This window comes from Pygoscelis adeliae, unplaced genomic scaffold (genome assembly GCF_000699105.1).
Source record: "Pygoscelis adeliae isolate BGI_AS28 unplaced genomic scaffold, ASM69910v1 Scaffold36, whole genome shotgun sequence".
In the NCBI taxonomy this organism is placed as follows: Eukaryota; Metazoa; Chordata; class Aves; order Sphenisciformes; family Spheniscidae; genus Pygoscelis; species Pygoscelis adeliae.
Window position 1 is genome coordinate 5,494,231 of NW_008824934.1, and position 12,021 is coordinate 5,506,251.

General features: G+C 40.9%; 1 protein-coding gene across 1 annotated transcript in view; it reads left to right on the plus strand.

Annotated features, from left to right (window-relative positions):
• Positions 1 to 12,021, plus strand: part of UBR4 (ubiquitin protein ligase E3 component n-recognin 4) — a 77,511-nt gene that overhangs the window by 8,505 nt on the left and 56,985 nt on the right. The window contains exons 18-35 of the mRNA XM_009325313.1: positions 640 to 809; positions 1,493 to 1,775; positions 2,401 to 2,533; positions 2,956 to 3,035; positions 3,673 to 3,801; positions 4,263 to 4,445; positions 4,672 to 4,794; positions 4,884 to 5,113; positions 5,756 to 5,880; positions 6,458 to 6,555; positions 6,681 to 6,838; positions 7,559 to 7,768; positions 8,796 to 8,897; positions 9,796 to 9,896; positions 10,092 to 10,290; positions 10,517 to 10,705; positions 11,064 to 11,127; positions 11,319 to 11,510. Of these exons, the coding sequence (XP_009323588.1) occupies positions 640 to 809; positions 1,493 to 1,775; positions 2,401 to 2,533; positions 2,956 to 3,035; positions 3,673 to 3,801; positions 4,263 to 4,445; positions 4,672 to 4,794; positions 4,884 to 5,113; positions 5,756 to 5,880; positions 6,458 to 6,555; positions 6,681 to 6,838; positions 7,559 to 7,768; positions 8,796 to 8,897; positions 9,796 to 9,896; positions 10,092 to 10,290; positions 10,517 to 10,705; positions 11,064 to 11,127; positions 11,319 to 11,510 (2,769 nt within the window). The remainder of the gene's footprint in view (positions 1 to 639; positions 810 to 1,492; positions 1,776 to 2,400; positions 2,534 to 2,955; positions 3,036 to 3,672; positions 3,802 to 4,262; positions 4,446 to 4,671; positions 4,795 to 4,883; positions 5,114 to 5,755; positions 5,881 to 6,457; positions 6,556 to 6,680; positions 6,839 to 7,558; positions 7,769 to 8,795; positions 8,898 to 9,795; positions 9,897 to 10,091; positions 10,291 to 10,516; positions 10,706 to 11,063; positions 11,128 to 11,318; positions 11,511 to 12,021) is intronic.

A 12,021-nucleotide genomic window follows, 5' to 3' on the forward strand; every position in this document is an offset into this window, starting at 1 on the left:
ATTCCTGCAGATTTGCTTTGCTGTCAGGACTGATGCCAAAAGGCCTTGGAATTCTCTCAGGAGAGAATCAAATTAATCCTTTTGCTTTCATGCGCTCACTTTGTAGCCTCTAGGTTTCTTTGCTAGGTCATGAGCTGACCCGACTTAACGCTATAAGTAGAGGTTATAAATCTGCTTACCAATCAGTGAATTCAATCCCTGTACTTTTTGTTGACTGTTTTCTACCGTATTTAAAATACTCTGTTGTTGTTTTTTTTTAAAGCAGTTGGACTTTTGAAAAGAAGCAAGCGTTACTGTGATCAGTTAAAGGGGTCTTCTTCCAAATTCTTTGATACTGAACACAGTAGCATTATCTCTCCTGCTGTGATATCACAGTAAATTAGTAGAGCTCATTAATGCCATTTTTTCTGCATTGGCATTGAAGTTGAAAGTTTGTTGTGTTCTAGGTGGCAAAGTGACAGCGTAAGTGTCCCTCAGTAGCTATGCCATATATTTGAGATAGGAGAGATATTGCTGTGTGAACCCTTATGAGCTCTGTGAGCCCTGCTCTTCATTGTCATCTATAGGTTCAGATCATGCTTTTAGTTAAAGCATCAAACAGGACCTACCTCTTTTCAACAAGTCTCTGTTTTGTTCCAGAACACACTTCTTCAGCAGCTGGGAGTTGCCCCTTTTTCTGAAGGTCCGTGGCCTCTCTACATCCATCCTCAAAGTTTGTCAGTGCTCTCGCGACTTCTCCTGATTTGGCAGCATAAAGCCACCGCCCAGGGGGATCCTGACGTTCCAGAATGCCTTAAAGTTTGGGAAAGGTGAGATAATTTTACATTAAGCTGAAAATCAGTCATCTCTTACCTTTCTCATTTTCTATCAAGTGAAAATGCTCTGGGACTGGCGTAACAAGTGTGTGTGTTCTCTGAGCGGTGATGGTATGTGATACTTGGAGGAGCAGAGGGTCAGTCTTCCGTGTTGCTGGAGTCCTTCACCTAGAGCATAGGAGATGAAACCTAGAATCAGGATTTAACTGCGGGTGGAGGCTGAATTACTTACAGCAATGCTGGTTTTAAAAAGGGAAGGCGAATATCTTATTTCAGCAGGTTTCTGGTAGGTTCTGTTACGATGGTGCCAAGATTTTTCCTCTCTGCCATTACCTGAACGTGAAGGTCTCTGATAGGGTTTAGCTGGCTTAAAGCTACAGCGGACAGCCTTTCCTGTGGGAACAAGTTTGCATCTCTCTTTCTCCCTTTGAATGATGGTTCATATTTTCCATCAAATGCATTTGCCGCTAATTGAATTTCTGTAAGTTTTACTGTTTGCGTAGTCTTATTCCAATACACAATGTAGCGAAAAATTTATTAAATTGCCAGTATTAGAAGGATAAGCAGAAAAAATAGAATTATGACAATGTTTCTCTAACCTCTAGTTAAAGAGATTTTAAAGAGAGGTCTAAGCAAGGAGAAAAGTAAACTTCAGAAATTTCCTCTCCTGTTGTCAGGTTTGTGGGCACACTGAAGCAAAATGCCTTGCAGGGAACTCTTCCCAGTGACACAGAAGATCTGAATGTTGAACATCTCCAGCTGCTGCTGCTTATTTTTCACAACTTCTCTGAGAGGGGCCGCAGATCTATCATGATGCTCTGTATCCAGACAATTGTGGAGCTGACAGTGAACATGGATACCCAGCAATGTTCTGTGCCACTTATTGTGGCACGTCTACTCTTGGTGTTTGACTACCTGCTCCATCAGTATTCCAAGGCCCCCGTGTACCTATTTGAACAGGTAAGATTTTGACATCATGGATATTTAATTGGTCACCCAGCAGAAATCTGTAACAGGCAATCATTTGGTGTGTTCTGGTCTCTTCATGGCCTTTGGGAGTAAATTGGTTTTGATGTTGTTACCAGCCTTTGGATTTATAATGCATTACTAACTACAGTTGCTGATTCCTAGCAGCAGGTTCAGTTATGAGTATAAATTCCTGGTGCAACTACTGTCCTAATAAATCCTGGTAAGGACAGGATGAATGCCCCGCCTATCTTTCAAAATCTTGAGCCTTTGGGTATGTAGGTACCACTTCACAAATAGCTTGTATACCATGTCCTTGCTTTAGCTTTTCACTGTTGAGGTTTTTGGCATTGTTCTCATTAATGGGTTGCTAGTGTTTTGTGCGTGGCTTTTTCAGTTGTTGGAAGTTTGACCATTGATTTAAGCTGCTCACTACAGAATTAAAATCATAAGATAGGGTCCAGGGCTTCCCTCAGAAGCTGGGAATGATTGTGTTTTAGCAACAGGGTTGTTTGTTTTTTATGGTTCTTTTTCTGTTGTTGGTGGTATTTTTCCCCCCTACACCTTTAATGGCAAGGATGCCATGAGTGGTTTTTTGTTTGTTTTTTTTTTAACCTAGGTGCAATATAATTTGCTGACTCCACCCATTGGCTGGGTGAGTGGATCCCAGGACAGTAGCAGACGAACATCTGTCCCACTTTATCATGGGTTTAAAGAAGTGGAGGAAAACTGGACCAAACACTGTTCATCAGGTAAGAAAGAAAATGTAAGGAATTTTTTATTCCAAGATTTGCTTTTACAAATAAATGAGAGCCCTTCCTGTGCCCTGGCGTGGGTAGCTTTTCCTACTTTTAATGGGCATAGTTAACAATAGATAAAAATGCATGTAGTAATGCAATAAAAGTTTTATTAAACAAAATTATTGTCATCTAGGAGTATGTTATAAGTAATTCAAAATAAGTATGTATTTATTGTGCCAGGATTGTAGGAGTAGGAAAACCTTGGCTGCATACCATAGGTTAGAGCACATAAAATGTGTCATGGAGCTATCTTAGTAGAATCTGGTAGTAGTCTTAAAATGGGAGACGTTGTGGGGATGGAGGAAAGAGGATAACACAATACTGCCTAATTAAACCTGTCACTTTGAACGTTATTTTCTGTCCTCATGTTCCAGACGCAGTTCCACAGCCCAGGTTCTACTGCATCCTATCTCTAGAAGCTTCTGAGGATGATCTGAACCGTCTAGATAGCACGGTATTGGGATTTCTGTTTTAAAGACCTTTCTGTAAGCCTTCAGAGGGCCATGTTGCTTTGACAAGTGCCAGGGAAAATAGATAAGAAAGAAAGACTTGATGAAGCAGAGAGACCAGAGATTTTTCACTAAGTGGAGAACAGAATAGTGGCTGGATAAGATAACATGGGATTCCTTTTTGCACCTAATTGCATGTCAGGGAAGTCAGTATGCAAAGTCGCTGAAGAAGTGTTGGACTACTTGTAGTAACACTTGTGATTCAAATATGTATGCTATGATAGAGAGCCCTATCATATCCACACTTATTTTTCAGTGCTGCTGAAACATCTGAGACAAAGACACGTGGCATTAGAGTTGCTTTCTCATCATTTTGCTCCATGTTCTTCCTGGGTTTTGTTTCCTCGCTAAATTTGTTGTCATCAAGGTTATGGGCTTGCTTCATGCATGCTCCCTTATAACCAGTTCATTGGTACTTCGACTGGGGAGAGAAATACCAGTCAGAATTAACTTCCTGAAGTTTTATTTTGCATAGTTTTGGTCTGTGGGCATTCTGAATACTTAAGAGAAGAGCTTGACTGTATATAAAGGCAGAGCTGTGCAGTTTGCAAAGCAATGATCCTGACTTGTCATCTCTTGCAGGTTTGTGAGGTCCTTTTCTCTAGGACTATGAAGTATGATGAGCTTTACACAGCCCTGACTTCATTACTTGCAGCTGGGTCACAGTTTGATACACTCAGGAGGAAAGAGAACAAAAATGTCACTGCACTGGTAAGACTGTGTAGCTGTAATGTTGTCTGTGTTGAAGAATAACAAGTTTTCAAACGTAGTATTTTCAAGCAAAGTATTTAACCGAAGTATTTTGGAGAGTAGTTGGAGTAGTGAGGAACTTAAAAATACCATAGTTAATGGTAGTGTTTATGGTGGCGGCACATCTCATAGGCGTTTTTAATTCAAAACATGTTTTAGACTTGCTGTATGTGGCTGGTAATTCCAGGAGGTCTGACTAGAATACAATGAAGCAGAAAAAATTTGTATAATCTTTCTCCTTTCTCACTCCTCTTTGTTGCATAATTTGTTGTATAATATGACAGAAACTCAGTCCAGTATGTGTTCATCTGATCTGGCACATCTACAGGAGTCTAGAGGGTCTGATGAGAGAATTTCAGTAGCTGTAATGATTGAAACTGCAATCTTTCTTTATTAATTTGTCCAACTGTACTTTTGTTTAGGAAGCCTGTGCACTTCAGTACTACTTCTTGATACTGTGGCGGATACTAGGGATTTTGCCTCCATCCAAAAACTACATGAATCAATTGGCTACGAACACACCAGAGATGAGCGAATGTGATATTTTACACACATTGCGCTGGTCTTCCCGTCTGCGAATCACTTCTTATGTCACGTGGATCAAGGTACGGCCTCATCTTTATAGGGGTGTTTTGTAATGTTGTTGATAGTAAGAATGCCAGTCTCTTGTTCTTCCGTGCCGACTGCATGTGGGATTTGTTATGTGGGCATGGTGGTGAGAAATGGGAACTTGGGTCCGTGTTTTCTGAAGTGTTCTAGCCTGGTAATCGGCAGAGTGGTTAATTATAGAGTGCTTTTAAAGTGTGACAGGTCTTTTTTCGGCATCTGTAGGATCACCTTACCAAGCAGGGCATGAAGGCTGACCATGCTGCTTCTCTCATTGAATTGGCCTCCAGCAAGTGCAACTCAGTGAAGTACGATGTGGAAATAGCAGAGGAATACTTTGCTCGACAGGTAAGGTGGTGTGAATGCAATTGTGCATAAGGAGCTTCTATTTTTGTGGAATGATTTGCACTTACTGTTACATCCCTTTGTATTTTAAGATATCCTCTTTCTGTGGTGTTGATTGCACAACTATTCTCCAACTGCACGAAGTTCCCAGTTTACAGTCCATTTACACTCTTGATGCTGCAATTTCTAAGATCCAGGTTTCTCTAGATGAGCACTTTTCCAAGCTAGCTGCAGAAACTGATCCACACAAGTCTTCAGAGATAACCAAGAACCTCCTGCCTGCTACGCTACAGCTTATTGACACTTACGCTACATTTACCAGGTACAGTCCTTAGGGTCGCTAGTAGGAATACAGTTTTCTTCTGTGCACAGGGCTTTCTTTGCACTTTGTTTTTTGTTTTCTCAGAGGTAGGTGCTTTTTTTTTTAGTATAATTACTCTAATTTATGTCCTCTAGAGCGTTGATTGTTTTAAAAGAAGAATAAAAAGTAGCTTCTCAAGCCGTGTATGTGAAGCTGTTGTTTCTAAGTAGCCTCCTTGCCTGATCTTTCAAGACTTTCTTGCAAGCTTGCAAAACCAGCTTTTCCTCCAAAGATGGAATGTCCTCTTACCACTGTCTAGGATAGTGCTACTTAAGGTTATTTCACTGAGATAATAGTGAGACTGTCAGACCATCAAGAAAGAGAGGGTGTTTAATTCTTATATTAAGAGTCTGCAGTCTTCTAAACTCTCGTTAGAACCTGTGTAGAAGAAAGCAAAAGTAAATCAGCTTTTTCTTTTGAGTGGGCACTTTTCCTGGTAAGTAGCTTAGAGGAGATAAAAGCCAAGAACTCCCTTAGTGGTATAACACAAAGTACGGGGCAGAACTTCAGAAGTTTGCTTTCTTATCTGCCACTATATTGACACACTTAGTTCTGAAATGCAGAGCTGTTTCCCGAAATAAATCCTTTCCATCCCGAATGTAGATCTTACTTGCTACGGAGCCTGTCTGAAGAGGGCTCCACTGAGAACAAACCTTCTGAAGAGAAGCTACGAGGCTATGCTGCTGTCCTGGCTATTGGATCCAGCCGTTGCAAGTCTAATACTCTAGGTGAGGGTACTGGATAGTTCAGATTTTCTTCTCTCTGTAGGTGTAGCTTTCTACAATGCTGCCAACATTCAATTTCAAAGCTGTATGCTGGCTAATGTGTTCTCGACCACTTTGTTCAAATGAGTGCATTATCCTGTCAGCAGCAGACTGGGAAGTCTTTTCCTTTTAGTATCCTAACAACTGAAAAAGTTGGGCAAACCTTGAAAGAGTAACTACCTTGTGGGCTTATCTGGCTTGTTGAAATGCTTTTATAACCATGTTGGTACTCCGGTGGCATGGCATAGTAAGGGGAATTATGAAATGTTGATGTGTTGAAGACTGCTGCAAATTAGTATTTGTGCCATGTTTCCTGTTGTTTTAATAAAGTGAAAGAAGCTGGGAAGGTCTTGCAAACTTTAGGGATAATTTTGACTTGTAGAAAAGCATGAAACTAGCCCTCAGTAGAATTACAGCTCAACTTAGCTACAGTTGTGTCTTAATCAAATGATCGAGTTTTAAACAGTGTTGTAGAAGCATTCTGGTTTTCAATAGGACCCGTGAAATTACTCAACGACGTACAATTCCGTATTAATTGCAGGTCCAGCACTTGTTCAGAACTTGCCATCAGCTGTGCAGACTTTATGTGAATCATGGAACAACATTCATACAAATGAGTTTCCAAACATTGGCTCATGGGTGAGTCCAGCCTCGTGGATTGATCTGGTCTGATCTTAACTCCATGAATTGCTGGGAATGGCAGGCAGTTTGTCTTGCTGTTAAAGATAAATGGTTCTGATTTTTGTGCGTGTCTCAATCCTTAGCGCAATGCCTTTGCGAATGACACGATCCCCGCAGAAAGCTACATCAGTGCAGTTCAGGCCGCCCACCTCGGTACTCTCTGCAGCCAAAGTCTACCTCTTGCAGCTTCCCTAAAACACACCCTTCTCTCCCTGGTCAGACTCACTGGGGATCTTATTGTGTAAGTGATGGTTTTTTATATTACATTCTTGCTGTATAGATCTGTCTGCTCTTCTGAATGTCTTGTCTTCATCAGACTGTTCAGCTGCAACACTTAGTGAACTGGTGCTGTATTTTGAACTAAGCCTTTAACGGAGTTACTTTCAGTGTACAATTCTAAATTCTAAATGAATGAAAAATAGCCTTTCTGCCTTGATCTGGTATCTCTAAAAGTCAGACTCCCTGAGAGAAACCTTTAGTCCTTTTTGTTAAATAGGGACTTGAAGAAACTGAGATATGAACTGAGGCAATATGGATCTAGTTAATTAATTTCTGTTTTGTTACCAGTCCCTTGTGTGATATCATTCCTTTGTTTTCAAAGCTTAAAGAAAAAGGGAAATGGAAGAATTATTTTTTTTCCCAGGGACTTACTTTAAGATATTCTGAAACAAAATAATAATTGTTGACACTGCAGACAAGTCCAAAAGCCATACTATGCGATAGTGTGACTGTCTAGGAAAATGTTGTAGCTGTATGTATGCAAAAGTAACGTGTAGAGTTTTCCAATGAGAACAATTTTTCTGAGAGGAAAAACGGCTGGGTCGGTGTATTTATCCTGGCTTTCTAAAAAGGGTTTTTATCACAGACTTCCATCCAGACTTGTGTGACTTCTGATTTATCTAGTAAGGGTGTTCTTTGATACATCATACAGAGAATTAACTTGTTTTCTTTTCTTTCCAAGCTGGTCAGATGATTTGAACCCGCCACAGGTGATTCATTCCCTATTGCCTCTCCTTTTGGAGACCAGCACAGAGAGTGTGGCAGAGATAAGCAGCAACTCCCTAGAAAGGATCTTGGGCCCTGCAGAATCAGATGAATTCCTGGCACGTGTTTATGAGAAGTTGATCACAGGATGCTATAACATACTGGCCCATCACTCTGATCCAAACAGGTAACAGGCTGTGTGGCTTGTAGTTCTCCTCCAAGAAAGCTGTACGCAAAGAATTAGTATCATATGTTTAAACATCAGTGTTGGTTCTTGAACAGCACAACAGAAAGGCGAAAAATCAGCTTATTTTTATCTGTTGAAGACTTCTATACTTGCAGACTAAAAATACAAGATACTTTATTCACGTTACCAGAATTTCCAGCCCTGCCATTCAGGCAGTGTGGATTTTAATCATCTCTTGTAACTCTGGATGGAACATGTATATATTTGGATAGTTTTTTATTTAAGCAAATAGAAAATTATGTAAATACAAGCACAAAATCAAAGCTGAAGATGCCGACCTAACTTGCTTTATATTCCTTTGTCTCTGTTCTTGCCGTTTATAAGGATGGCTAATCCCCGCTTTATCATAGCAAACTAGCCAGATTTGTGCTTCCCACCCCTTACTCTCTGAGTGTATAGAGGGAATAAGCTTGATGCGCAGATGTTGATTCTACCCATCTGAAACATAAAACCATTAGGCATGATGATGTTCCATCTTTTTAACACTGATCCTCTCTGGATGGAAGGTATTCAGAGGGAAATCTACTGCGCCTTCTGGTAGAGAATGTAAACGTAATTGGATTTTACTTGCAGGGTGCGTTGCGGAGTGGGGATGATCATGGGAGAGAATAGGGAGGAGTAACACTAAAAGAGACTCAAAGTGTAAAAAGAGCCGCCATTTAGAGGAATTTGTAATGTGAGCAGTCTGAAAGGTCTAGATTTTTCTAGTTTTCTGACTCTCTAACTTGCCTGCAGCATCGCATGCCACTTTTTTTTCCTGAACATTTGGTGGATTTGTTGGTGTTTATGTATGTTTATTCATCAATTATTTTTCTTCTGTCTCTTGGAAGGAGAGCTGCTTTCAGCTAGTGGAAAGTTTATTAGAATTGTATTAGCAAAATTGATCACTTCTTGGCTCTCAGAGTTGTTGAAATTGTTGAAATTGCTCTTAGATATTCTTATTTAACATGCATCTTTTGATCCCCAGTGGCCTGGATGAGTCCATCTTGGAGGAATGTTTGCAGCATCTGGAGAAACAGCTGGAGAGCAGCCAGGCCCGAAAAGCCATGGAGGAATTCTTTTCAGAAAGGTGAAGTCATCCTGAAAGTTGTAGCCCAAGGACTTTGTTTCTCTTCCTTTTTCTCTTAGTTTGTCACTGTCAACACCTAAGTGATGTTAATGCCATTGCGCAGGAAAAGGCAGAACCCTGTAAGGATAGGGTACTCTTCAAGCAGCGCAGCAGAGTGTGAAAAGATTTTCTGTGTGGGAGAGGATCTAGGTCTTTGTCACTCCAAATTAAATATTCAGCGAGTTCTCATAGTGGTCATCAGTGGGGAATCTTGCAAGATGGTTGTTTTGTCAAAGGCGTTATAAGGAGGTTTTTGAGAGATGCTGGTCTATAAGGCAGTTGCAAAATCCCAAGTTCTCTCAGTGCTTCCTCGGGGCAATAGGTTGATAATTTTAAGGGTGGAGGTGGGGTGTTGGCCTGACTTAGAATTATGAAGACAAATTGTGATGGAAACAGCATAGCACAACAACAATGTTCTGAAGAGATATGAGGGTGAACTGGAGGGAAGTTTTTTTCTATTAGAAAGCCGACCATTGTCTGGTTTTGCTCTCTGCTTGTTCAGCAGTTCAAAATGGAAGCAGTCTGGTGGCTGGCTGTTGTACTTTGTTAACATAGAAGGGAAAAATAGGCAAGAAAATCTTGAATTTTGGTTTGGAAACCAATATAGGCCCTTTTGTGACTTGATATGTGGAAAATACTGATATGCTACTCAGGAGCTCATGAGATTTACAGGTTTTAGTCCGAGCTAAGAGTTTGCTTTTTGTCTGAAAGCGCTTTCTGTGACTTGGCGGCTGTGCTGAGCAATGTTATACAAACTATTACCAATCTTAAATGTGAGGGCAGATATAACTGAGTGCAAATGAAAAAAAGGAATGGGTTGTCTTTTACAAAGCTGACTTGATTTCCCACCTCCATATAGTGGAGAACTGGTCCAGATCATGATGGCGACAGCCAATGAAAACCTCTCAGCGAAGTTCTGTAACAGGGTGCTGAAATTCTTCACCAAGCTCTTCCAGCTAAGTAAGTGATTGTTGAATCTCTTCCGTCCTGCCTTTATCCACCTTATATTGTTCTTGTATTAGACTGCGATATGAAGATGCTTGAAAGAAAAGCTCTAAAAGGAAGTGGAGTGACAGCCTCACACTTTCAATGGAAAGCCATCTTCAAACACATTCACTGTAGCATCTGTCACTCACTAGTAATTTTCTCCACCAGCTGAGAAGAGTCCCAACCCCAGCCTGTTGCGACTTTGTGGCTCTCTGGCTCAGCTGGCTTGTGTGGAGCCTGTACGTCTCCAGGCCTGGTTAACCAGGATGACCATGTCCCCACCCAAAGACTCAGATCAACTGGACGTTGTTCAAGAGAACAGGCAACTGCTGCAACTCTTGACAACTTACATTGTTCGGGAAAACAGGTAAAGTACAGCCTTTGTCGTTTCTGTTGTGTGCTGTTCATTTCCTTTGTTCTCTAGGTGTGCAAATTACTTGTGAGTTGCTGATGGCTTCTTGTCAGCTTTCTGTTTGCCAGGCGTGGCTGTTTGCCCTCAAAGCATTGCTGTGTCAGTGCTCCTGGCAGTGTGGGGCTTAGCTGTATTTCAGCAGGTGATATACCGTGTCTGAAACTTGCTTCTTTTTGATTAGCCAAGTCGGAGAAGGCGTGTGCACTGTTCTGCTGAGTACTCTAATACCAATGGCAACAGAAATGTTGGCCAACGGTGATGGCACAGGCTTTCCTGAACTGATGGTCGTGATGGCAACTTTGGCTAGTGCAGGACAAGGTGCGGGACACCTCCAGCTTCATGGTGCTGCTGTTGATTGGCTGGGCAGATGGTAAGAGCGAACTGCATACTGTTTGTTCATTTGCATCACTTAGACTGATATTAATGTTTTTTTTTCCTGGTAATTTGGGGACAGAAGTTTATGTTTACTGACACGTGCTTATTTTTTAGTTTATTGTTTGTTGTTTGGAATATGAAGTGTCTGAGAGAGGCTGACCTGTGTCCCCTGTTAAGAACAACCATGTGGTTTCTTTGTATTTTCCACTCTTGATGGTTTAATTACTGCATTTATAAATTTCCTGTTGCTAATCTAAAGCAAACTGAATGCTTGAAGCTATTAGTGAGAACTGAGTTTATACTTCCCAAAGACTGTCAGTTGTAATGATCTTCTCCACTCTTTTGTGTTGCAGCAAGAAATACCTGTCTCAAAAGAATGTGGTAGAAAAAATGAATGCAAATGTCATGCAAGGGAAGGTAAGACATGTGACTGTTGCTTAACTTGCAGGAATAAATCTCAAGCATGAGCTGTATCAACTGTCCTGTTTTGGTTGCGTAGCGGGAGTTTTAAAGCGATTTGGTCGGGGGGACTGTTATATTTTCTTGCCTTATAGCAGCTGTTATGGAATCTAAGTTGCCTCTCATTTTCATTCATCTCTACTCTATAGCATGTGACTATCCTGGAGTGTACATGCCATATTGTCTCCTACCTGGCCGATGTCACTAATGCACTGAGCCAGACCAGTGGCCAAGGACCAAGTCATCTCTCTGTTGATGGAGAGGAACGGGCGATTGAGGTAGATTCAGACTGGGTAGAAGAGTTGGCAGTGGAGGAGGAGGACTCTCAAGCTGAAGATTCGGTAGGCAATAGTCACAGTTAATGCTGCAAGTCAGATGAGGATTATTTTGCAGCTTCCAAATCAGAATTACTCAGGTTATAAATTAAGATGTTGTTATTGTTTATTCCTAATGTGAGACTGAGTGAAGAACCCTAGTTGTCAGATCTGGAAGAGAATATCTGCCATTCATGCGGAGATCTTTTGCCTTTGTGAAGTCAACAAAAGTTAAAAGTTTTTTTCTTTAGAAAATAAAAGGAAGAAATGGAGTAAGATGGGTTTGTTCCTACTGGTTTGTTTGTCAATTACTAGCTTTTATATCAACAAGCAACTTAGATAAGGCTTTTAAGTGCTGTTGGGTGGGGAAAAAAAGCTGTTATTAATGCATTCTTTAAAACTTGTTGTCCCAATATATTATTTTTGTTACTGTTTTCTTGATTCACTCTTTCGAGTTGCTATAAAATGTTGCCATCTCCTCTTTCCATGTGGTTTGATACCAGCTGCCTTCTTTTAGCTAGGTGGTGCTAAAACTTGC